Below are 27,920 nucleotides of genomic sequence, written 5' to 3'. Positions count from 1 at the left end.
ATTAAGTACAAGATGTAGTAATGTTTGAATACTCTCATTTTAAAACAGTAAACAATTTAAACTTATCCATTTTTTTTATATAAAATAATAATATCAGTTGAAACAATATACATTCAGAGAAAAGTCGTTCTTTGGTAACACCATATTACTTAAAGAGCGGTAATTTACATGAAGGGTGATCCTGGCAGTTTCTAATTTCATTATATAGTACACCCAGATACTGCGGATTTAACAAACGCGGATTGAGTCGGATATACATGTATGTACAGAACAGGGTCCTTATTCTCGAAACGTTCGGAGCCCTACGAATTCTTTACTTTGATCGTAGCCAATGTGTTAAGAATGGGCTTTAGAAGTTCGTAGGGCTACGAACGTTTCGAGAATGGCTAGCCAGATACCTTATATTACGTTTTACAACATACATGGTTTTCAGGGCTGTTGTGGTAATACTCGTTTTGTAATACATCATTCCATTTCTGAAAGACCGTATGATGTGTAAATATAAAAAACAAACATTGATGGGCTGTGTTTTTAATCAGTTATGTAATAACCGGTAAATGATCGTCGAATTTCTTGGGCTGGAACGCTCCCCTCGCACACGGTAAACTATGTAGAGAATGACGAACCCGATGATGAAGGAGACCAGGATGAGGCCGACTGCCGTGCCGCCCATCACCCCTGAAACATAGCATGGCCACTTCCGTTACTATGGTGCCTAGTTGGCGTTAAGCGGAATACACATGAATACCTGCAATTGTGCCTATATGGCTTTAGGCGGAGCCACAATGAATATCTGTGATTGTGCCTATATGGCTTTAGGCGGAGCCACAATGAATATCTGTGATTGTGCCTATATGACTTTAGGCGGAGCCACAATGAATATCTGTGATTGTGCCTATATGGCTTTAGGCGGAGCCATAATGAATATTTGTGATTGTGCCTATTTGGCTTTAGGCGGAGCCACAATGAATATCTGTGATTGTGCCTATTTGGCGTTAGGCGGAGCCACAATGAATATCTGTGATTGTGCCTATTTGGCGTCATGCGGAACCCCCATCAATATCTGTGACTGTGCCTGTTTGGTGTTAAGCTCAATTCACATGGATATAGGTAATTTTGCCTATTTGGCGTTAGCAGAATCAACATGAAAATACGTGAGTGTGCCTATTTGGCGTTAAGCCGAACCCCACAGAATATCTGTGACTGCCTGTTTGGCGTTAAGCGGAATCGGCATGAATATCTGTGACTGTCTATTTGGCGTTAACCAGGATGTCCATGAATATTTGTGATTGTGCGTGCCTAATTGGCGAAGAATATTTGACATTTAGCGGACTCCACCTGCACCTGTGACTTACCTGCACTGTAGCCCGTGCCGGGTGTGGCTGTGTTCTCGTTGACGGTCACGTCCCCGCTGGAAGACGAGTAGGCCTTGGCTGTCATCACCGACGGCTGAACAAGAGAAATTATTGGTCGTGGTTGTGGTAGCTGTTCTTGTTGTTGAAGTGGCCACTAGCAGTAACAGGTTGTCTTTTGTGTCTGTTTGCACTGTCTTGACAGCGTTTGTTCCGCCTCCCGGGCAGATTCTCTATCCACGTGACAGTCAGCATGATTAGAGTGAGTGAATTCAGTTTTACGCCGCTTTTAGCAATATTCCAGCAATATCACGACAGGGGACACCCGGAATTTGCTTCACTCTCTGTACCCATGTGGGGAATCGAACCCGGGTCTTCGGCGGACGCTTTATCCACGAGGCTATCTCACCGCCCTCGCATGAGTAGATATAGAAACAACAGTAATCGTAATAGTCGTCGTCGTAGTTGTAGTAGTAGTGGTGGTGCCAATAGTAGTAGTAGTTGTTGTTGTAGTGGTCGTAGTATTAGTCATCGTCGTAGTTGTAGTAGTAGTGGTGATGCGAATAGTAGTAGTGGTTGTTGTTGTAGTGGTCGTAGTATTAGTCATCGTCGTAGTTGTAGTAGTGGGGCGGTGGGGTAGCCTAGTGGTTAAAGCGTTGGCTCGTCACGCCGAAGACCCTGGTTCGAATCCCCACATGGGTACAATGTGTGAAGCCCATTTCTGGTGTCCCCCGCCGTGATGTTGCTGTAATATTGCTAAGAGCGGCGTAAAACCAAACTCAGTCAGTCAGTCAGTTGTAGTAGTAATGGTGGTGCCAATAGTAGTAGTAGTTGTTGTTGTAGTGGTCGTAGTATTAGTCATCGTCGTAGTTGTAGTAGTAGTGGTGATGCGAATAGTAGTAGTAGTTGTTGTTGTAGTTGTCGTAGTATTAGTCGTCGTCGTAGTTGTAGTAGTGGTGGTGCCAATAGTAGTAGTAGTTGTTGTTGTAGTGGTCGTAGTATTAGTCATTGATAGTCGTCGTCGTAGTTGTAGTAGTAAGTGGTCGTGGTCGAGTCGTAGCAGTAGTAGTAGTTGCCGTTGTAGTGGTCGTAGTATTAGTCATCGTCGTAGTTGTAGTAGTGGTTAGTAGTAGTAGTAGTAGTAGTTGTTGTAGTAGTATTAGAAATCGTAGTAGTAGTTGTCGTAGTAGTAGTGGTATAGTAGTAGCATATTAGTAGTTGTCGTAGTAGTAGTGGTAGTAGTAGTAGCAGTTGTAGTATCTAGTAGTACCAGTAATACCTTATGTTTTAAGAAGCTGTGGTTGCGTGTGTGTCAATAGCTGTAGGAGTGTATACTTACAGTCAAATATTTATTTGAGACTTCGAAACCTCGTCACAAATGTAATATTGTAAGGAATAAAAGTACCTTATTTAAACTTGGAGAGTAATCCGAATTGTGAATTTTCCCTGGTTGATGGCGGTTGTCAGTTTTGAAACTGCAGTCGCAAGAGGTACTTCCATGACATGGCTTGTGACGTCACCGGAAACAGGGGGTACGTCTAGCAAGGTGAAGGACACGATGAGGTCGGCTTGAGTGTAGTCAATCTGTGGCGAGAAAACATCGAACACCATGTCAGTCTTAGAGGGGCGGTGGGGTAGCCTAGTGGTTAAAGCGTTGGCTCGTCACGCCGAAGACCCGGGTTCGAATCCCCACATGGGTACAATGTGTGAAGCCCATTTCTGGTGTCCCCCGCCGTGATGTTGCTGGAATATTGCTAAAAGCGGCGTAAAACCAAACTCAGTCAGTCAGTCAGTCTTAGACAGGAACACATTAAACTGACGTTGCTGACAGTTGTACTAACCCGGTTGTGTCCCTAGTATGGTGATCTACCTTCAGTTGTTGGCGATCAATAGCCTGTTTTTATATTGTATCGTCTTGTATAGTTCAAATGTTTTAGACTCTATTACTAGTTTTACATGTATATCTGTGATATTCTAGTTGTTTTACTGCCCTTCGTCGGCAGATTTTTATAATTTACCTATATTTCATTCCAATATCAAATGTTCTCGTCACGATATGGCTGAAATATTGCCGATGTGACGTTAAATATTAACTCACTCACTCACTCACTCACTAACCCGGTTGTGATTTCGTTTATCCTTAGAGGGATGACAAGTCGACTTACCTTGATGTTATTGATCCTAAGAGGTGTGACGTTTGTAACAGCCTGTGCCTGCATTAAAAGGTAGTACTTGAACAAATCCTCATCCACTTTCACGACCTCACGGAAGCTGCCTGAAACAGTCAAAGCCAGAAGTTTGATGTTTAAAGCCGTTCACAGCAATCTTCAGCTGTATGAATGCAGTTTGTAAATATACGAGTCTGGACCAGACATTCCAGTGATTGATGTCATTGATCACATTGGGACTCGATGACATACATGAAGCGAGCCTGACTATACCCGATCCTGTTAGTCGCGTCTTACGACAAGCATGGTTTACTGATGACCATTCCTAACCCGGATCTTCACAGGTCGCCTCTTACGACAAGCATAGGTTGCTGAAGATCATTCCTAACCCGGATCTTCAAATTACAAGTGACATTATGGATGGATATGAGGATTTTTTGGCTAAGGGTGTGATTGTGTCTTGCTCCAGGATACGCTGCACTGACCTGGCAGAGCGAACTTGAAGGTCTTCCTGTGGAGGTAGTTGAAGCAAGGGCTGATGTCGAAGTTCCAAATCATTGGCTGGTCTTCGTCGTAGTCGTAGAAGTTGTACACGAAGTGGGCGTTCTGTTGAGTCTGAATCAAACGTGATAACTTGCTAGTGTTTAGGCTTAATTACACACGTTCCGTTGCCTAGGTACTTATATAGAGTCATTCACAGTTGTGTCGAAGTTGAAGGAACCTACGTAAAAATCTCGAGTTGTGCAGTTCGACACAACCAAAACAATAATGACTAAAGAGAGAATACGTAATGACTCAGATTTCAGTTTGAGACAACGGTACTCAATGGTGTTTGACTGCGCCAACATGTCTAATTCCTCTGAGGGACTGACTGTAAAATATGTTCATGAACGAGCACCCGGAACAGTTCTATCCGAAAAAGCCGACGTGATATTGCTGGAATATTGCTAAAAGTGGCGTAAAACTAAACTCACTCATTCACACTCACTCCATCCGAGAAATGCGGGGGAAATTTGTGATCCTATAATTTATACCCCCAACGCTTATCACTTTGGATGTCTTGATGAAGGCAAAACGTCTAAGTCTGTCCTTAGTTTGTGTATGGTCTCATCTAATCTTATCTCATTTGTCTCCGCCGCTGTTGACATTTACACCCTAACGCGATACAATTGTACTTTTACACATACACAGTCATAAAAACAGGTCACCGTGACCTTTCGTCACCTGCATGTGTAAAAAACATGCAAAGCGACTTGATCTTGAGGATACATTGATTTACAGATTACCTAGTGATCTAAATAGAAAATAAATACAGAAATCAGAATAGATACACAATTAGTGCAAACATTATTTCATTTTTGCATACTTTATTAAGATTTTTATTAGGTGACACGAATAGTCTTCAGATTTAACACACCGCATTTCCTCTAGTAAGCGCCCGGGCGCTTATCTTTTCAACCGACTTCCAGCCCCGGCGCTTATCTGAGGCCCGGTGCTTTTGCGCTTACTGGGTGTTATTACCGTAATTGTTAGAGGCCTGTTTTACACCCAGGCGCTTATTCGAGGTCCGGAGCTTATTAAAGGAATACGTTAGTTTCACAATGAAGCAAGCTGACGGTCAGAGCTAATACGTGCACGGTGTTTACCTTGTTGTATTGTTGCCATGGCAACATTGTGATAAAGCAACAAGGCGATGCTTGATGGATGTTCTGCATTTACTCTTCAGACAAAGAGTGAGCGTTGTGCTTAAAAGGCAGGGGCCCGATCTACCAAGCGTTCGTAACGGACACGACTCGTAAGAGTTTACGATCGTAGTTAGGACAACTTTACTATTTATTACGACCGATCCACAAAGCGTCCTTAATTCATTCGTAAATTCATTATCTTGCGATATTGTCGTAAATAAAGATCACAGCTCTCCTGTGGTGGAGTATAGGGGGATTTCCCAATGACGTCATTACTTCGAGGGAATCCCTTCACTTGGTTAGCAGACGACACCTATAGTTTATGTTATCATGTATGACATCGTTTGTTTTCCGAAGTCATTTGCAATCATCACGCGTGTGCACACAAAATGTGACGTCACCTTGTTTCGTTGATTACGTAGTCGGTTACGCTATCTCACCATGTACGACAGCCCATTGCAGATAGTATTAACACATAGGAAGGCAGACACCGAGATGTGAGAAGGTTGCAAACGGTATCTTTTTTACTTGACATTTTGTAAAAATAATCAGACAATCAGATTTAGTGTCCGTACGTGTAATGCAGAGATTCGGTACATTTTTGTCAGCGAGGCGTCGCATTGTGTGTACACCAAAAGCACCGCTTCGTGACGTCATATGAGACTTAATTTACAAAAAAAGCATGATAATTACAGCGATCCACGAATCAAGGTTATCCACGAATTTAGTTTACATTACATCGATGTATATAATGATCACGTAAAACATCGATGTTTTGCTTTGAACATCGAATGATGGACAGCGTTCTGACGGCGAATATCTGCATCTATCTGTGGCCCGTCCCAACAACCTGTCAACGGGTGCTAATTCAGCAACCAGTCTTTAATAAAGGATATATATGCCGTTGAACGGGAAGCAACTCTGGCCGTCTGGCCTTTTACTTTTACTAGATGTTTTACTAAGATAACCGAGTGGATATTTCCTTCATAAAGTTTCGAAAGGTTAACGATATTCCTATCGCTGCGAAATCTTTGTGACAGATTTGGATGACTTACCATAGTGACGGTCACCTCCAGCATGACGGGCACCCTGGACTCCCCGTTACTGTAGCCGATCTCCTCCGTCACCTCGGGCTGTAGAACATACATCACACGTCACACACTACTACTGTTGCTGCTGCTACTACTACTACTACTACTACTACAACAACAACAACAACAACTACTACTACTACTACTACTACTACTACTACTACTACTACTACTACTACTACTACTACTACTACTACTACTACTACTACTACTACTTCTACTGCTACTACCACTACCGCTGACGCTGCTACTACTACCACTGTTACTGCTACTACTACTTCTACTACTACTACCAGTACTACTACTACTGCTACTACAACTACTACTACTACTACTACTACTACTACTTCAGCTACTACTACTACCACTGACGCTGCTACTACTACTACTACTACTACTACAGCTACTACTACTACAACTACTAAAGCTACTACTACTACCACTACCGCTGACGCTGCTACTACTACCACTGTTACTGCTACTACTACTTCTACTACTACTACAATTACCACGCTGCTACTACTACTACTACTACTACCACTACTGCTACTACTGCTGCTGCTACTGCTGTTGCTACTACTACTACACTGTGTCACACACTTACACTTCTGTTGCTACTACTTCTGTTGCTGCTGCTACTACTACTACCAGTTACTGTTCTACTCACGCCACTACGTCTACTGAACTACTGCTGCTGCTACTGCTACTACTTCTGCTGCTACTACTACTGTTGCTACTGCTACTGCTACTTATACCACTACCACTACCGCTGACGCTGCTACTACTACCACTGTTACTGCTACTCCTACACCACACGTCAGAAACTACTGTTGCTACTGCAACTACTTCTACTGCCACTACTACTGTTGCTACTGCTACTTATACTACTACCACTACCGCTGACGCTGCTACTACTACCACTGTTAATACTTCTACTGCTACTACTACTGTTGCTACTGCTACATATACTACTACTACCGCTACCGCTGACGCTGCTAATACTACTACTACTGTTTACTGCTTCTACTACTACTACTACCACTATCTGACGCTGCTACTACTACCACTGTTACTACTTCTACTGCTACTACTACCGTTGCTACTACTGCTACTACTTCTACTACTACTGTTGCTACTGCTACTATACTACTACTACTACTACCACTGACGCTGCTAATACTACTTAGTTACTGCTTCTACTGCTACTATTTCTGCAACTACTACTACTGTTACTACTGCTACTACTTCTTCTACTACTACTGGTACTACTTCTTCTACTACTATAACTGTTGCTGCAGCTACTACTGCTACTATTATAAACAAACTGTAAAATTCTGTAACTTGTACCAAAGTCGCACTGAGATTTGGAGGTGACTCCTGGAGCCTTTCGCGCACATGTAAGTCTTGAAACCTAAAATGCATCTACATGCACTGGTCATGTACAGGTGATCAGTACCTTTGCAAAATACCACTCAAACGTGGAGTTGACCCCGGTGACCCCAGCCGGCCAGTCATGTCGCAGGGCTGTCCACACGTCACACTTGATGTCCCGCACTGTCCGCTGCGGACAATAACATACAGTAGAACACAGTAGACACACAATCGGATCAACGTTTTCTAATATACACACAGTGGACAAACAGCGTTTTCTAATATTCTGGGCACCCGTGAAGATCCGGGTTAGAATTGATCTTCAGCTACCCAAGATTGTCGTAAGAGGCGACTAACGGGACCGGGTGGTCAGACTCGCTGACTTGCTTGACACATGTCATCGTATCCCAATTGGGTAGATCGATGCTCATGCTCTTGATCACTGGATTCTCTGGTCCAGATTATTTACAGACCGACACCATATAGCTGTAATATTGCTGAGTGCGACGTTAAGTAACAAACCAACCAACCAACTAATATTTTAGAGCAATGGGAAAGCATATATTCTTCGCGGCTTTGAATCCCAGATTTGCACGCGGCTGTCATCCTAGGTCCGTCAACACCTGGACCAGATAAGTGTCTCTTTCATTAAAATAAGGCTCAATGTAATTCAATAGGGGGTCTATTTAATTAAATAAGGGCTTTATGTAATTGAATTATGGCTCTATTCTATTAAATGTAAAAAAGCATCTTAATGAGACAAACAATTAAAAAACATGGTAAATACATGTATAGTATTTCCAGAATATTCCAACGTTTCATGCATTCGAAACACCTTTGGACGAGGAGAGGAAAGAATTTTACTATTTTACTATTTTGGAGAGAGAGAATGTTTCCACTCAACACCATTTTCTCTGATTTGTATTTATCTCCGAGTTAGTGACAAACAAAGGCAACAGACGCACCCCACTCACTCACTCACCTCTCCGACATAGTGGTAGCTTGCATTGTTGAAGTTGAAGAATTCCTGCGATGTTCTGATGCGGACGTTGTTGCCGTTTATGACGCGTGCGTCCAAACTCGTAGCCTCTATAGGTCTCGCAGAACAGTTGCCCAACATAGGATCTGATATATATGCTACACCTGGAACGGAAAATAGACTAGGATCTCATCAGCTGACTCACGCTACATTGTCTGTAACATCAACATCACTGTACACTCCCAAGGCTGTTAATCCACAAAAATAATATAGCTTTACAGCAATGGCCACTTTCCATAGGACCTGTGAATAATTAGTCTTCAGCAACCAATGCTTGCTGTAAGAGGCGACTAACGGGATCGGGTGGTCAGGCTCGCTGACTTGGTTGACACATGTCATCGCATTCCAACTGCATAGATCAATGCTCATGCTGTTGATCACTCTATTGTCTGGTTCTGACTCGATTATTTACAAACCTCCGCCTTATAGATGGAATATTTCTGACTGCGGTGTAAAACACACACGAAAAATACTCTATAATCACATTCAAGCTGTGTATGTGTTCTGCAAACATAAAATTATACTGCCAGAACAGATCAACTGGGCGGGAGGGTATTTCAGGTAGCTTGTGTTGTATTCGTGCACCTCTTCCAGGACGTCGGTGCTGTATGAGGGGTGGACCGATGGGAAGTACTGATAGGTCACCTGTGTTGTAGTCGTGCACCTCTACTAAGACGTCGGTGCCGTATGGAGAGTGGGCCGGGGGATAGTACTGGTAGCTCACCTGTGTTGTAGTCGTGCACCTCTACTAAGACGTCGGTGCCGTATGGGGAGTGGGCCGGGGGATAGTACTGGTAGCTCACAAGGTTGATAGTGTAGTCGTAACTCTCCTGTGAAGACAGTCATAGAAACCTATGTTATATAATATTTCAGTGTCCTGAAAGGGGCTCATCGTTTTTGGTTTGTCGCCCTGAAAAAGCATATTTTCTTCTGATTCACTACGTGACTGGTTTTGGTTGACTACCAGCTGGCCTAAAGTGTCCTTGTTGTCGTCTCCTTTATGCCAAAACATGTTGGTTAATATCTCATATTTTGATGCCATATTTTGTCTGTTATCCTTGCGAATAACTAAGGCACCCCTTATAAACGTAGATAGGATCGTCCCATTCTCAGGCATGTCTCCTGTTAACCACTGGCCACACATAACCTTGTATTCGATGTCATTTGCTAGCAGTAATTGTACCTGGTCAAGCTGCGCTGCTCAATCTGTTTATATTTCTAGTTTTGTCAGTTCTGTTATATACCGACCGCCTCCCTGGTGTAGTGGTTAGAGCGTCCGCCCGGAGAGCGGAAGGTCGCAGGTTCGATCCCCGACCGCGTCATACCAAAAGACGTTAAAATATGGTACTTGTTGGTCCCTGCCTGGCGCTCAGCATTAATGGGTACAACAAGGACTGATCGGCTCGGAGTCAGTATAATGTGTCTGAGTGGGGTATTCATGCTTCACTGCGGCATGGTATCTCAGTGGGCTAGCACTATAAAACCAGCTTCAGTCTGGGCAAGTACAAGCAGCCGCACATACACATACACACATACACACGCACGCACGTCGTCATATGAGCGAAATATTCTCCAGCGCGACGTTAAACCCAATTTCACCTCTGTTATATACCTGGATCCCGATCCACCAAGCGTTCGTAACATTACGACCTGTCGTAACTCTATAATGACGTAGCGCTGCGAACGCTTTGTGGATAGTGACCCTGCATTAATTCAGGATTTCCTCCTACACCATGCGGGCTAGTCGTGACATCTCAGGAATATTGTTATACTCACAGCATGAACAACGAATTGGGATTTGAATCATGTTCAAATAACGTATAAACACCTCTCACCTTGATAAAGCCTATTGTCTTCTCCTCGGGGATGACTATCTCGGAGTAATAGTGGAAGAAATCGTTCAAAGTAGGCAACGGTTTTGTATTCTTGCGGTTTGGGCAGTATGCTCCTTTAGGGATCTGTAGACCGGGCAAGATACGTAAAGCCTAAGTAACGTTTATGGAAGTGGGTGAATGAGTGAGTGAATGAGTCGGTGGGTTGAGTGAGTGAGTGACTGACTGGGTGAGTTAGATCTTTATTGTAAGATACATGGTTCCAGAAACACTTAGGTACGTGTATTATTTTCATGAGCATGCTGAAAGTTCGATTTTTCTTTTCAGAGAAAATTAAATCGTCTTTAGTCGGTGATCTGTAGACGAGGGAATATGCGTAGAGTGAGTGAGTGAGTGAGTGAGTGAGTGGGTGAGTGGGTGGGTGGGTTTGAATGAGTGAGTGAGCTGTAGCTTTGTTTTAAGACACATGATTCCAGAAGCACAAGAAGGCAACCACTTTCTCTAATTTATATGCATTTTTTCATGGGCATGCTAAATATTCGGTTCTCATTTCAGTGTAAAATTAAATCGTCTTTAGACAGTGACAGAAATTTGTAACTTAATGGCGAAATAGGACAGCTATGTCATGAAAATAAGATTGTAGAATCCGCTTCCGGTAAACAAAGGTCTAAATCTCCATGTCACCTTCACAATCTTGGACAGACGAATGAAATCACAAAGAATAAGTCAACTTAAGCTAATCAGATACAATCTTGCTCGAGCAATAGGACACAAATTTCTAACTGTCGATTGGATTTTAATGAAAAAGCCAGATACGAACCTCGAACTTGTCATCCGAGACACTGGTCTGAAAGTCTGTGAATTCATAGATGTGGTGGAAGAGATAGCTGTGCGAGCCGGTCACCGTCTTCTTGCCCTGGATCTCACAGCGGACGGGTACCTGGTTCACGGCTATAGCCGTGTTCCACGAGTTCTTAGCTGCGACGTAAAGAGATATAAGAAACATATATGGTTCACACCGGTTGCCAGTACAGAGTAACGTGAGTGAGTTTGGTTTCACGTCGTTTCAGCAATATTCCGGAAATATCACGGCGGGGGACACCCGAAATGGGCTTCACACATTGTATCCATGTGGCGAATCATACCTCTGTCTTGGGCGTGACGAGCGAACGCTTTAACCATTAGGTTATGATACCGCCCTTCGGGGAAAGAGAAGCTTAAATGGCTCACACTGCTTGCGAGACTGAAGTCCTCCAATGACCACGTTGTTTGTCTGCTGAATTTGTTTATGGTATAGACCATGGACAGCCCCCCCCCCCACCCCCGTGGAAATGCCACAGTAAAACCTAAGGCACGCCTCAGCCAGGGCCAAACTCATCCACTCTCTAACTCTCCCAAGCGTTCATTGTCAAGCACTTTATCACTCAAACACTGCCTCAATGATCTTTTATGGTTGGAATGGCTTGGAATTAGTGTACTAAGCTGAAAATGGGTACCCATTGGTACTGCTGGGGGTGGGGTGGGGGTGGGGTGTATATCAGTTGGCTAACTTATGAATATATAAAAGCACTTTGTTAGTGCTATATAGTCCTATATAGTGCTAATAAACCTTGGTCTGTCAGCAAAAAGGACCCCGTCTCTCACTCATCGAGTCACTGTAAGAGTCAACCAATTCAACGACTCATGTAATCAGGCAACAAACCTCTCAGCCAGTCTGCACTGAGCAAAATTCTAAAGTATTCACACATTTTCACAGTCATATATATTATTTTCGCGACAGGCAGCTGACTCACTCACTCCAGCTCTGTTATCTCACCTGTAAAAGACCAGAGGATTTTGACGGAGGCTTTGAAGTCATCTAGATAAGCACAGGACTGAAACTGGTCCACCAGCATCCCCCTAACGCGCTTCACCCCAAATACGTTTCTTTCAGAGTCCTCCCGAACCTCATCGCCCCTCCAACCGAATAAATGCTCTCAGACCCATTCGGACTTTTCGTCACCCCGAACAGGTACTCGTTGCTGGTCTGTGAGAGAGGCTGGACAACACACCCTGCGATCGTGCCATCTGCGACAGGAAGACAAGTCATGTTGTTGTTGTTGCTGATGTTGTTTCTAGGTTCTTTGAAATATTCTTACAACAGGGCGATTGTCCCCCAATGGACCAGACAATCCAGTGACAGACATCATGAACATCGACCTACACAATTGTAATATGACGACCTGCATCATCTGACAAGCCATGTCAAGTCAATTGACTACCCGATCCCGTTAACTGTAGCACTCATAAAGCTGGTGACCCACAATGAAGAGGACACATGCAATGTACCGTGTACCTAATATCGGCACTGAATCAACGTTAAGCGCATCCTGGAACGAATAAGGGGCGAAACTGCCTGGCTATCATATCGTGTACCACCTATTAGAGCCTTGAGCATGCACTAGTTGCCTGGATATGTGCGCTATATATATATATCCTATAATAATTAATGTCCGCTAGCCATAATTAATGTCCGCTAGCTACGTCTTGTAGACCTGAGTCTATCGACTGCCTTTCATGTGCCCGTATTCGATGAGGTTTTCACCATCAAGCATATTCTGCTTGAATGCGTTGACTTATCGTCTGCAAGGGACTCACATTATGATGCAACAAACCTAAAAGATCTGTTCTCCCGCGTAAGCGCTCATCTGATAGTGAACTGCCTGAGGGAAGTTGATCTGTATCATAAATTGTAACTGTGAAATGTAACTATCATAAATTGTAACTATGAAATGTGACTAACAAATTGCCTGCCTTTAAATTTGGTGCTTTGACTTTTTCTGCTTTTAAATGACAATGTAACGAATATATGTTTTTGAAATAAAACTCATTCCAAGTATGTACTTACAATGTTTATTAATGCAAACTTGTTCTCGTCACTATATGGCTGGAATAATGCCGATGTGACGCAAAACCCAACTCAACTCCACAACAAGCCACGTCAGTGTAATTCGACAGAACAGAGCAGCGCATTACCTCCCTTAGACCGAGTACAGCATTGCAAACAATTTTATATACAGTCAGTTAACGACATTAGTTTCTAACAATGTCAGTTATGTCAAATAAATTACACACAGTTTATGAGTAAGTATGTTTTTACAGTTGATCAATGCTGAGACTTAACATATTCGCCTCCCTTGAATCATCCCCACTTTGAAACCATAGCAGCATTATGATGTCCCCCCCACGAAACTATACTCCCCATCAAAAGTTTAGACTCACTACACACTCCGGCACAGCGATGACGTAACATAACATTACTGCCACAGGCTAATTTGCATATCACGTGACCGGACTTTTCTCTTGTTTGTAATCAAACGCGCATATTCATAATAAGAAGAGACTGGACTCACGAACGCTTTTCGGCGCTCTCTTCATAATGTTTTACATTGTTACATATATATTCTTCCACAACTGCGACAGTTAGGTCTATGACAGTACATATTTAGCTATCAAACTGGCTGCATCGTTTGCTCTCCGTCGGCTTCGATGACAGCACGTGGAGCCGTACAACCTATGTAAACAAAGGATCGCTACGCAAATCGAAATAGTGTTACATGTTTTTGGATATTTTCTCAGTGAAACTAAACCATTCTATTAAAGATGTTTAGTTAGATGTGTAGACTCGTCAAAAATAAAAGAGTAAAAGAAATATGTACATTATATTGAATGGACGGTGCAAGATGTGACGAATCGTCACATTTTTCTGGCCTGTGGCAGAGGTACTATGCTGGAACTCTGGGTAGGAGAGTGGACTCACTAGTGTAAATGTAACCATTTACTTAAGTCAACTGTTCTAAAATAAATGTTGCATTTTTTTCCATACTGTTTAAAGGAACTGTTTACACATGAACTGATGTATTGTAAAACAAATTTGTAACTTGGAAAATGTTATTGTCATGAGTTCAATAAATGATGAAACTCGGTGAAAATTGACGAATTAGTAGCAAACCTCTACACCAAAACGCAGCTGCTCACAAGCATGATATTTGCACATGCTTTACAGCAATTTGATGCATGATCCTCGTGCAATTCATCTGCATAAGGTTTGCAGTTGGTTCCCCCCAAGTTAGTGGGGAAATTCATCTTCCATGTAACCATATATATATATATATATACACACACATAATAGTGAGTGCTTTAAGTGAGTCTAAACTTTTTGTGGGTACTATAACTAGTCACGTATGTCAGGGTTCAATGCCTGAACGTGAGTCTCCCTTGTCTCAAGTGCACCAATAGCAGCATGTACTTCAAGGCCCAAAACACTACTACTACACTATCCTACCGACATACTACTATGTTTCCCTCGATCAATGATCCTACCAGCTTACCGATGGCCTCCACCACCATGATGTATTCTTGAGTCGTGTAGTCGTAGATGACGTCGGCCTTGATGCCAAACTGATACTGCTGGGCGGCCCCCCTGTTGCCGACCTGGTCGTACCATTCCTCCACGTCCGTCGTGGAGTTTTTGTTGAGGATGTTGCACTCCACCCGGGCACTGAACTGGTCGGGCAACTTTGGCGTCGGCCCTTAACATAATACACGCATGTTGTAACCATATATACTGAGGGAAACAAATAAGGGAACGCCACTTCAGGGCAGTGTTCCTTTATGTCTTTCTCCGAATTCCTCCCACAGAGCTATTCAAAGCTGGTGATGAAACCTGGACAATATTAAAGGAACGATTGAATTTTCTGTGTTCCTTTTATAGTTACGTTCAGTATATAATCAGCTGTATGATACAAAGCTCGGAGATCTCTGTCAGTCGAGGGGCGGTAGGGTAGCCTAGTGGTTAAAGCGTTCGCTCGTCACGCCGAAGACCCGGGTTCGATTCCCCACATGGGTACATTGTGTGAAGCTCATTTCTGGTGTCCCCCGCCGTGATATTGCTGGAATATTGCTAAAAGCGGCGTAAATCCAAACTCACTCACTCACTCTGTCAGTCGATTACCGAGTCTTCATTTTCGTCATGTGTACAAGCCATCATGTTTGTCATGGGATATTACAAGAAGGTGAAGTAACTCATGAATGAACTGTCCTTGATGAAAAGTTTGTACAACGCACAATTAGCTGGAAATGTGATAACACAGAATCAGGTGCGTGTGTTGAACGTAGATACACTAGCTCTGCACCCGAATGGCGATCTATCGCAGTGACTGATGCAGGACACCCATCTTTATCACTGGTGAAAAGTCACAACGGGCGCTTCGACTACCATGTTCACAGAAACCTAGGATAAACATGATCTACTGCTTCTGTTACAACGTACATAGCATTTCATCTCTCCCTTAACCACTCAACTGTCTCTTCTACCACTCAACTCTCTCTTCTACCACTCAACTCTTCCTTCTACCACTCAACTCTCACATCTACCACTCAATTCTCCATTCTACCACTCAACCCTCACATCTACCACTCAACTCTCATTTCTACCACTCAACTCTCACTTCTACCACTCAATTATCATATCTACCACTCATCTCTCCCTTCTACCGCTCATCTCTTCCTTCTACCACTCAACTCTCTCTTCTATCACTGATCTCTCACATCTACCACTCAACTCTCACTTCTACCACTCATCTCTCCCTTCTACCACTGATCTCTCACATCTACCACTTAACTCACACTTCTACCACTCATTTCTCCCTTCTACCACTCAACTCTCACTTCTACCAATCATCTCTCCCTTCTAGCACTCAATTCTCACATCTACCACTCAACTCTCCCTTTTACCACTCAACTCTCACATCTACCACCCAATTCTCATTTCTACCACTCAACTCTCACTTCTACCACTCAACTCTCGCTACTACCACTCAACTCTCACTTCTACCACTCAACTCTCACACTCAACTCTCACATCAACCACTCAACTCTCACTTATGCCACTCAACTCTTTCTTCTACATGGACAGGCATCACTACTTTCATCACTTCTATCACCACGGCTACACTACATGGAGTCCTCCACACCCCACTCCCAACGCTATGCCCTGTGAAAGCACCCCTACGGCTTTCCCAACCTCAGTACCCACCCCAGCTAACACCACTACGGCTTTCCCAACCTGACTCCCACCATTGCCACTAGCCAGGCCTCTAGACCCACCCTAACCACGACCCCTATGGCCATCTACTTTTCACTGCCACCACTACCTGGGTTGCTGCCGTCAGACGGAGTGCACACGCTGGGGTCCGGGGTCAGGGACGACGTCAGCGTCAGAAACAACACCATCCACAGGGACAAGAAGACTCGCTCCATCCTGGAATGGAGAAAACATTGATCTTAGTTCTGATAGCAACAATGTGCCAAACACATTCTGGAAATAAGCAGGAAATAAACAACACACACTGATATTCCCTTTGGTTTTAAATATTTAAAAATACCCCAACTTTTTTATTAATCAACTGCCGTGAGACTAACCCACGCAGAACTCACAATAAGCCTGATCTTTTATGAGTGAATTAATTTTGTAAGATGCGTCCAACTGAAAACGACCCGAAATTCCACGTTGTGAAGCGGCTATTCCTTACAGTGAATTTATATTCCCCTTGGAAATAATATGTGATTCCTAATCTCCAATGGGGACATCAGCTGAGTTATTTGAACATAGATTTCTCTTGAGGTGGCACTATAGAAAGATAGAAAGGTTCTAAACGTAGTAAAATGCCTCAGTGGATTCCTTGCAACTTTGTGTGATGTGAGGTGTTTCGGTAAGGTATCCCGGAGTGGTGCACTCTCATGGTGAGAGAAAGGCAGCCGACGTAATTCCCCTTGGGAGAAGTGCAACATCATCTTTCGATTTCTCCCTTGGGGTCGCTCCACTGCACATTCAAGTACCTCCCTCCATTGTACACCCGCTCACGCTTCATCGATTTCCATTGAAATTGGCAGCCACAATTCCCCAAGGGAGAAATCGAAAGATGATGTTGCGCTTCTCCCAAGGGGAATTGCGTCGGCTGCCTTTCTCTCACCATGAGAGTGCCCCACTCCGGGATACCTTACCGAAACACCTCACATCACACAAAGTTGCAAGGAATCCACTGAGGCAACGGCGGGATACGAACCCACATGTATAGCTCGCGCAAACTATACATAATGGGCCGCACCACTCAACCGATTGAGCTACCGGGGACTTAGCTGAAGAATCTCGGTTTAACGGGTCTATCCTGGGATTGCATCATCCAAAGCTGGGCTCCGTCTATAATAGCGCAAACCAGTTTATGGCATTATTTTGAACTCGGCTCCATCTATACTTGCTACAGTAGGTTTTAAATCCGGTTACTGTTAACAGGATATATACAATGCCGACTTTTGAAATTATTATAGTGTGCAATCTCGCTATGTTTCGTGTGTATTGTGTATGATATTGTTAGAATAAAAAACCGATTTATTTGAATCCCAGTTAACTTCCTGGTCACTATGACCGTGAACCAGCACTTTCCTGATCATGTGACATGTCGTGTTGACAGGATACTATTGGGATTACTTGGTAAGTGTTAAATATTTTGCTTGGGGGGTAGCATAGTGTCGTACGGTATGATCAATAATTCTTCTCTAACGAACCCTCTACCTGGCCCATCTCTCAAGTAGTACAAGTTCGGCTCGTCTGCTTTGATGTCCACTTTATCTATGTTGTAAGTTTTGACTGACCATATTGGGTCAGTGGCTCGCTTACGGCTATCACCCTCGTGTTCCCCGGCTGGTATAGGTACCTCACTAGGGCCTTATCTGGTATCTGTTTCCCACGCAATGGAGCAGCCGACTCTGCCACTATTGATTTTAGTTTGATAGCGTCTGCCGGTTTCTTACCAGTGAGCCGAGTGGCTTCATGGTTGATGGCCGACACCACCTGAGGTAACCGCGCTACCCATTCAGTCGATCGTTTCCCCGGGTTGGCCATCTCTCTCACATACTGATGGCCGAATAAGCGCTCAACCAAAGTCCTATTGAATCTCTCAACTATGGCTTGGCTGCGATGGGCTCCGACCATGCCACGCCTGACCTTGGTGTCATGTTTATCCAGCAGGTGTGACACGACACCCATGAACTCCTGCCTGGGGTCAACTTGCAGCTCTGTTGGCCACGTCAGCGGACTGCCCTTGTATATTCGTTCGAATCCGCGGGCTACCTGGGCCGAGTCTTTCGCGGTTAAGGGTTCAGCTTCCTTGTAGCGACTGGCCACATCCACGACGGTTAAGGCATACTTGTACCTCTTATCGTGGGGTAGGAACAGGAGGTCGGCCTGGTGAACGCTATTGGGTATGTCCTTCTAGGTACGTAGCGTGGTGGTGGTAAATAGATATGCCACAGGGCTTGTTTTTCAAGCCACGCTTTGGCCTCCTCCGGGGGTACTCGCGCCATTTTAGCCAGCTTATGTACAGCGCTAGCTCCTTTCCAGTACCCACGCGGGCTGCAGTAAATAGCCTCAAACTTTCTTTGGTTCCGTGACATAGTCGTCGCCCCGACAGGGTAACGTGTTTATGTACACCTATGTTCTTGGTTCAATTTTCTCATGCCCATACGCGTACGTGTTGATCCCATCAATAGCTATCCAACGCTTAGTGTCCATCGGCGACAGGGACGTCTTGTTTATAGTCAGTCCGTATATCCTATGCCCATCACTTCTAAGCGTGTTCATTTTATGCCTGAAGGTGCGGGTCTTGAACAGGGCTTCCTTGAATCTGGCGTGTTTGATGTGTCGTTTCACCACATACTTCTTAACACCCTTCGCCTTCCGGATCTCACCATTGACGGCCTTCAGGATGGAGTACATCTTGGGTCTCAAACCTATGTACTCGGCTATGTGCGTGCCAGCACACTCGTCCTTCATCTTACCTAGGACCTTTTTATTTACCGTGCTGTGTATGGCATGGTCCTTGGGGTAGTCGCTGGTGTCGTACAAATCGAGGCGTTTTTTCATGTCCTCGTACACGTCCTCGGTTCGAATCTCCATCAGCAGGGAATCCGTGTCAGTGTACAGCACTTCACACCTGTCGTCGTACTATTTCTTCAGTTCGTTGTAGTAAAAGTCGTACATCGGGTGTTTGGATAAATCGAGGATGCTCATCCCCACGTAAACAGGCCGGTTGAATTTTATGTGGCTTTTCTTCATGTGTAGGGCAACCAGGTCGTCGGTGAATATTTTGCTACGGTTGAATGCCGGACTGGCTATCAGTCTCCTGAGCTTGTCTTCCTCATTCGGCCGAACCAGCTTCATGGTCACGCGTTTCCTCAGATTCTCCATAGTCTTACCAAACACCGAGTTGTTCATGAGCTTGTAGAGGTTTTTCTCAAAGTCATTGGTGGCAAGCTTTCGGAGGTCTGTGTTCATTCTGGTGTATGGCTCCATCCAGGGGCTCTGGTTGAACACGAGCACCCTGTCTATTTTGGTCAGCCTCATACCCATCGACAGGTACTGCTGTAGGTTGCGAAAGTGAACGATGTACTTGGTCTTATTCATTAAGTTGGGCACGAGTTTTTCAACGTCTGCCACCCTCCCGCCTAACAAGTTATGTTGGTACTCAGACATCCAGTCTGGGTTAACCTTCATACGTTCGGGGGGCCAGGGGGTAGCTGTTGTGTGATGTGTGTAATGCCTTGGGGTATTCCAAGTCCACCTCGAAGACATAACCTTTGTTCGAATCTGGTGCGATGCTCATAACATCGACCTCGTACGATGCCCGTTCAAATCCCCTTGTGGGTAGATATTGGCTCATGGCCCAGCCGTACAGGTTGTTGGCATCGAGGTAGAGAATATGATTGGTTGGCTTGCTCGGGTCGTAGCCCTTCACGTATTGATTATTTGCTTTCGCGTATCGTTTGGTTGCCATGGAAATCCTACCTCGCAAACCTTTTTCAATGAATAGGTGCATGTCGTAATCTGTGAGCAATTCCAACTAAACTCCGGTCATTTTCAGCAAGGCATCCCACGACAGACCTGGGCTTGTGTAATACCATGCAGGGTCGAATTTATACTGCTTGAAACATGTCCGCCTAAACGTCTCAAACACATCGGCTAGCAGCAGTACATCTGTCCTCAAGTACAGGTCGTGATAGTCACCCAGATTCTTACAGCTCAGTTTATTCCATACGTTAATCGCGTGCGAGTAATCATCTTGGGATATTGCCGAGTCGGTCAGATTGCTGTAAAATTCTCTGATCGGGGGTAGTCGGGTCTCGGCGAACTTGGCCCAGCCATCCATGTACTCGTAGGGGTACACACCCTTCCTCATCAGCAGGGGTCGAGTCTCGGCGTTGGTGTATCGATCAGTGATGGGGAAGGTATCGTTGGCCTTGACCAGACTGTCGAGTGACGACAGGAGGAACTGAATCGAGTCAATGAACCTCAGGCCATTCAAGCTGAAGGAGATTATCTCTCCATGTTGTTGGGGATGCACGTCAGGTTACCGCCGACTTTCGCGATGGCCTGCATGATCAAGTGAGAGTCGTACCCTCTCAAGTTGTGGGAGACCACGGGGATGTTTATTGTCTTGGGGGTGATTCTAAGCTTGAGGTTACACGTGCTGTGAGCGGCGCCTCTATACTTACCGGTGACGTGGCAGTGATCTCTCACCGAATCACCGTTCAGTGGTGAGTCACACACGTGGCAGTTAGTTCTACAGGCGTGAGATAGCCGGTCGGCTTGGGTCATACGCATGGGAGCGACTGTATACAGTGCATTCCTGATAGTTTTTTCTTCCTCCTTCAATCACTTTAGAAACTTTTCAGCCGCGTCGGGGCCCCTATACACTACGGGAGCTTTCGTTTCCCCATCACAACGGACGACCACGTATCCAAACCCACAGGCCTCATGCTCTTGTGTTTTGTGTGTGGCCCTGCCGATGTCAGCCTCAACAGGTTTGACCAAGGCTTCAAAGTCGGCGTAGATGACATAAGGCACAGACATTTGGTTCTTGTGGTTGTCGAATTTTAGGATATTGTCACCTTCCTTAGGCATGTCGACTCGTATGGCTGTCTGTCCCACACTTTGGCAATCCTCCCGGTGGGATTCTAATAAATCAGCTCGTGTGAAGCCATGTAGGCATCGTATGCAAAAGTGTTTTTTCCCGTCGTATTTCGATTGGTCATGCAATAGCCTGCTGAGATGTTTTCTCCACGTGTAGTGGTACTTTTTACCTCGCTTGGTCATGAATATATTGATCACGCGGCGACCCAATGGGCTGACCCTGTGTACTATTGTTGTGTTGCCTTCGTGCTCTAAGACGTTTATGGCTATATCGTTCTGTTTTTCTATTTTAGTGATCTGAGATATGGGGGTGGGTTCATCTATACCATCCCAGTTGAGCCCATCGTCTTGGGGATAGCTAGAAAGCCTGTTCGAATTAGTGTCAGCTGGAAACAAGGCTGACCTGATAGCTACCCTCAGGCAATCGTCTCCTCTATTCTTGACATTGACCATGGCCTGTTTTTTCTTATAGTAGGGGGGCAAGTCTAGGTATGACCCGCCTCTGAACGGCACGTAGTTAGCTATGTCTAGATAGACATTATCGATTTTATCTACAGCAAACCCGGACCCCATGTGTGTGTAGCGTTTTAGGTATTCTCGTATCTGCTGAAAACTGGTATCGATTGATGCGTCTATAGTCTCTGTATGAGTGGCAACCTCTTGCCTACCTCGGAAGTAAGGCTGAACATACTCAGTGACCCCAGTGGGGGTTCCCCCCACCTGTTTATCGAGTGACATTTTCACTGTGATCGGAAACTTTATACCTCCCAGATTGTTTAGTTCCTGGTTGACTTTATCAGCGATTAGAGGCTTGATATGGGTGATGTCTATGTTCCTATCAACATGCATGTGCCAGCCTCTCAAAAAGTTACCTACAGCGCGCTCAGTGGGTATGAACTGTAAGTCAATAGCTCTATTCTGCCGTAATAGTTCTACAAGCTGTGGTTTCCTCATACGAAAATAACCACCTAACCCCAAATCGCGTATCTTGGCTCTCAGTTGTTTTACAGTGGGAGGCTTTGCTACGGGGTCATGTGATAATAATGTGACTAACCTGGCTCTCCCCAGGCGGGAATAACCCGTCAACCCTAGCTCTTTTTGCTCGGAGTTTTAGTTGTTTTACCGTAGGAGGGGCTTGTAGGCCTAGTAACCGCAACAAGGCTGGCTTCTTCATTCTAGAGTAACCAATCACAACCCGCTGTCTCGCGATCTGCTTGAGCTCACGAATAGTAGACACACACCTAAGTATATCAATCTCTAATTGGGTCGCTGGCAAGGGAGGTAACTCCTCTAACCATCAAAAAAATAATAAGGCGCCCATAAAATCAGAGGGTTATATCTCTATACTTAGATGGGCTGTTTAGATCCAGTACTTACACTGGTGGATATAGTATTCCTTGAAGTTGTGCAGGTATTCCTGTATACTTGTAAAACAATTTATCTGGTATTGAGTCGTGATGTCCTGCCCACATTTGAAGGGGAGAGTATACTTAGCACCATCTTTAATCCATGCCACTTCCAATATGACCTGAAATCTGAAGCGTCCCCATAAGTTCAGTTCATTTTTGAGTATGTTTTTGACCAGAGATTCGATGGCGGGTATACTTTCCCTGGGCTCAATTTCCACAAACATAGTTATACCTAGGTGTGCACAGTCTCTAATTGGGGACTTATCCTGAGGAGGCGCCTACGTTCTTTTATGTAGCTTCCAATGTGGAAACAACAGTGCGTCGTCGACATCGTGGAATGTTTTAACGGCATGGTTCTCATGCCTGAGTTGTTACTTAATGTAATCGATCCTCTGAACACGTTTTTTCGCGTACTCGGATTGTGCGGCTTGTAATTTCTCAACAGCAAGGTCGTGCCGCTTACGCTCTGCCTGTATCTCAGCCGCGTGTGACTCTCGTAGTTTCGAGAAGAGGAAATTACTCCCGGAAAATGCCAGGGCATTTACTAATGCCCCACCGACCATCATGGCGATCGTAGCCATCCTATATACAGTGTACTCTGTCAATACCGGCATCAGTCGGGACCAAATAAAAATGCCGGTTTTGACAGAGTGCCGGTTTAGCTAGGTTCGCTTATGACGCCTGCGCACACGGAAGTTCACTGTCGTACTGTCACTTTAGCATTAACAAGATGTTTGAATAAGAAACAAGGCAGTGTTTGAATGCATATTCATGTTGTTTAAATCAAATAAAAATGTCTGAAATCTCTTATTAAATTTCAACTGATCATATATTATCGGCAGAATTAAAATTAAAAACTATTTTTCGCAATGTTATTGAAAACAACGATTCTTGTTTATGCTTCGGCAGCGGGTCTACAATAGCATTGTCAAAGAGCAAAGTAACAATGTTTCAAACATCGAGGAAATCATTAAATAAATTGAAATCAACAATAACATTCATAAAAGTTGTCAAACGTACATATAAAATTACTATTTCCATACTTTTGTGCGATCATGCAATGTAAGTCAAGTCGCTGACAAGTCACATCTCGGCTTTCACCGCCTCCGTCTTGACGCCCGGACACGATGCTTAATGTGAAAATATATGCATGAAGCATTTTTGTCATGGGCCATAACCTAGCACGATATGTCCAATACGTTCCATAATTTACGTATAGGTAGCAATGTCTTTCTTAATATGTTCAGAATAGCATTATTTTACCCAAAACCTTTCGTCTTAATCTAAAAGTTTTCGTTTACGAGGACGGTATCCATTTCCATAATATGATTGGCTGCTTAGGTCACGTGTCTGATTTTGACCAGTCACGACCCTTATAAGCAGAGTGTTTTCATAACAACTTGTTCGTTGGGACTGAAAAACAATGCCGATATCCTGAATAGACAGATGCCGATGTTTACAGAAGTTTCTAAATGATAATAACGTGCATTTCTGCCGGGATTGAAACTTTGTGCCGATGTAGACAGAGTGCCGGTGTTTACAGAGGCCGGTATTGACAGAGTCCACTGTATAATGACATTTACTTCATAATATTTTCCAGTAGTATCCCTTGTTTTACTAGGATGTCCTTGGTGGCCATCGCCATGCCAAGGTTCATTATGAGCATACCCATATCCTGCAGGTTGAAATCTAGCTTGATAGTTGGTTGCTTAAGCACCATTTTGGTCAACTGAGCGTTATGTATATGATATAAAAATATATATTTTATAACATGATATGTGGGTTGACCTCTAATTGCGGGGGTTCCTCCCTGGGTCTTGTATATAACCATGAGATAGCCAAGGCAGCAGTTGCGCCTGCAATCAACAAGAGTGGAGCCGGTTTCCACGTGATAATTTTATGTTGGTTACACCACCTTTTTTTACCGGCAGCTACTCTCTTAGGGTTCTTCTGCCTGGTGACTGTAGGAGGGTTCACCTCCATGGGGGTCTCCCCAATTTGGGGTTCCCCCAACTTTGGGTTCACCTCCCTGGGGGTCTCCCCCGTTTGGGGTTCCCCCAACGTTGGGGTCTCCTCCTGTGTCATTTCTTGGACAGCATCCATCTATACTATTATTATAATTTTTCCCCTCCTTAAATTGGCAATGCCACCAGTATGGGTTTAGGGGCAGTAGGTGTGGGGTTGTTGGCCACCATCATAGCCACACCCGTAGTGCTAGGCATCGAAATAACAGCTGGGATGTCAGGGTTGGCTGGATTGGTGTTTAAGTTTGTGTCACGCAGACAGCACCGGAAGGCATTGAAACACGACGAGATCAGGATTCTGGCTGAAGCAAAGCTGAACATGGTAAGTGAGCGTATTTCCAGAGCACTCACTGACAGTAAGATCTCAGAGGAGGAATCTCGCTCAATCATCTCTGAACTCGGCAAATACCGTAAGATGAAACAAGAAATCCGGCTCAAGTCTCGTAAGGCTGCTATTGGTGAAGACGAGAAAAAAAAGTACATAGAACAAGGGGTACGAAACATTAAACTGTTTCACAAGACATAGTGCCACGTGTGGGCGGGAAGTTAACCGGGGGGCTCAAAAGTAGTAGATATACTGGGGCGAGATCTAAGGGCCTGACTAAAGCTGTATTTGTGAAATAAAGCTTTGCAGAGGCTTTTGTTGGACTTGATCCCGTACCGCTATTACTACTACTACTCAACGCTAATCAGCGGTTTACACATTGTTCTATACATGTCTGACCAATGCATCAACGTGATATACGTTGCGTCATGTTATGGCCGGTGGCTTAGTCTATCTGCTACACATTAGTTATGAATAAACCTGCTTCAGCATATATTTCCAATGAAACATGTTCCTTGCGTTTAAAATGTCCATGATAAAATATGTTATCTCTGAGATTAAGGATGAAGGTCCTAAACATGAAATACGTTGCTTGCCTCTACATGTCTTATCTATTTATTCTATCTCTCTCCAAACAGCTTGTCTAACTTTCATGGTGTACAACTTGTAGACCGTACAGGCTGAATTTTATACAGCTAGACGTACATTTTTCCTACATTACCCAACGTATATCAAGTTGTTGCATTGGTTAGACATTTATAGAACAATGTGTAAACCGCTGATTAGCGTTGCGTACAATTACCTCTAAAAAAACAGCAGACGACTGTCCTAAAGCAGACGAACTTTTTCTTATTCACATCCAACCCGTGGCAGACGGGGGAACCGCTACCAGACGACGAACACCTGTGTCATCTCATTCACTCCGCTCAATTCAATACCTTCCTTTTTACCCATTGTTACCACATCTTCAGGGAGTCTTCCTCGCTCCACTGCACATTCAAGTACCTCCCTCCATTGTACATCCGCTCACGCTTCATCGATTTCCATTGAAATTGGGAGGTAACTGGTATTGTTGTCACTATAACCTATATTTTCCTCTACTGGTATTATACAGGCAGGAAATCCGATCTGGCAAAATATGGCATTATATCCGGGGTGGCATTATAACCAGGGGCAAATAACCAGGGTGCACTGTATTACCCAGTAGATAAAGCATCTATACATCTTGTTACCGATTCCCAAAGAGGAGAATTATTTTCACCTTTACGACCATCGTTCCATTGTTTAGCGAAGAAGGTCACTTCATTTTAACAACCCAACAAAAAACAGAAATGAAAATGACGTCATATATTTTCGATGTCATAACGATTTATGTATGGGTAGTGAAGACATAACGGGGTTTATGCAAGTGAAACAGTAAATTAAATCATCTGAGGTTTCCCCTAGTGTCTCAGAAACTCACATTTGCTGCATTTTCTTGGTGACAATGCTGATAAAAACACGCCTTCATCTATGGCTCTGATGACCCGTCATTCGCCAAACTTCGGGAATTATGTGTCACACTCGGAGCAGACAGTACGTCATTTCCCGAAGCTCGAGCGCTATTCTCCACATAATAATCTCCAATAATTTCCATCTGGAAATTATATGATGAAACATAGTGTTGGGGCACTTCCAGTATACTCGTACAACATGTGTTGATAGCACGCTATCAGAACGTCATTCTGCAAGATGATCTTAACGCTTCGAGTTTGTTCGTACGCTAAGTGAGTGAGTGAATTTAGTTTCACGTTGCACTCAGCAATACTCCATCTATAAGGTGGAGGTCTGTAAATAATCGAGTCTAGACCAGACAATCCAGTGATCAACAGCATGGGCATCTATCTACGCAATTGGGATACGATGAAATGTGTCAGCTAAGTCAGCGAGTCTGACCACCCGATCCCGTTAGCCTCCTGTTTCAACAAGCATGGGTTACTGAAGATCAGTTCTAATCCGGATCTTCACGGGTCTGTTCGTACGGTCACCCCAGCGTTAAGATCGATTTATTGAACGTGTTCTAGACTGACCCTTAGTCTCGGAATATATACAATTTTGAAAGTATCACATATACCCATTTAAATTGAAAAGGAGCCCGGTCGGATTCGGAGGGAATCTAGACTTGCTTTATTCAGGGTTTTAGCATTGCAGGGAGGGCTAGGCAGTAGGGAAAATAACTTGGTTCAGGGACTGTGAGACAGACTAAACGGGTTACTGATCGCCGCAAAGGAAAGGGGCGGTATTCAAACAACGCAACAGTTGTATGTATTCGATAAATACACTGACGCCATGTTAACATCGCGATCACATTCATTGAATATTCTAGTATATGGTAAATCCGTAAATTGGATGGACATTTTAACGCAAGAACTGCCCAGTTCATTGTCAGGTATAAATCATGGATATAGTACAACAGTATATTCACCTATGTCGATGTGATGACCCAGTGATAGCGGCCATATTGAACTCCAGTCCACACCCCTGTGTTGCTATCTCCTATCTCTCTGTCAAGTTGCAGATATCACTCCAGGTACAAGCACACGCCACACAGACCGCGGTAGACACAGATAGCTACAT

At 44.2% G+C, this 27,920-nt stretch overlaps 1 protein-coding gene across 1 annotated transcript; it reads right to left on the bottom strand.

Annotated features, from left to right (window-relative positions):
- Nucleotides 1-59: 59 nt before the first annotated feature.
- Nucleotides 60-27,892, bottom strand: LOC124289166. Its single transcript, XM_046725777.1, has 16 exons — nucleotides 27,769-27,892; nucleotides 16,733-16,839; nucleotides 14,909-15,109; nucleotides 12,452-12,605; nucleotides 12,241-12,257; nucleotides 11,359-11,516; nucleotides 10,542-10,664; nucleotides 9,431-9,536; nucleotides 8,650-8,810; nucleotides 7,753-7,857; nucleotides 6,261-6,338; nucleotides 4,006-4,135; nucleotides 3,518-3,627; nucleotides 2,758-2,936; nucleotides 1,356-1,449; nucleotides 60-678 (listed from the first exon to the last, which is right to left on the bottom strand). The coding sequence occupies exons 1-14, from the start codon at nucleotides 27,801-27,803 to the stop codon at nucleotides 2,763-2,765; spliced, it is 1,659 nt and encodes a 552-aa protein (XP_046581733.1). The 5' UTR covers nucleotides 27,804-27,892; the 3' UTR covers nucleotides 60-678; nucleotides 1,356-1,449; nucleotides 2,758-2,762.
- Between the last annotated feature and the right edge of the window lie 28 nt (nucleotides 27,893-27,920).

This window comes from Haliotis rubra, unplaced genomic scaffold (genome assembly GCF_003918875.1).
Source record: "Haliotis rubra isolate DU_JTF1 unplaced genomic scaffold, ASM391887v1 Scf435, whole genome shotgun sequence".
NCBI classification, from domain to species: Eukaryota; Metazoa; Mollusca; class Gastropoda; order Lepetellida; family Haliotidae; genus Haliotis; species Haliotis rubra.
Note: the sequence above shows the minus strand (reverse complement) of the source record. Positions and strands in the feature narration are given on the sequence as shown.

Excerpts from the sequence above, each read along its gene's own strand:
- LOC124289166 (XM_046725777.1), bottom strand. The coding sequence starts at position 27,803 with ATGGCCGCTATCACTGGGTCATCACATCGACATAG. Across the intron at positions 10,665-11,358 it reads TCTCGGATGACAAGTTCGAG|ATCCCTAAAGGAGCATACTG; the intron begins GTTCGTATCTGG and ends CCCGGTCTACAG. Across the intron at positions 3,628-4,005 it reads CTTCAAGTTCGCTCTGCCAG|GCAGCTTCCGTGAGGTCGTG; the intron begins GTCAGTGCAGCG and ends TGACTGTTTCAG.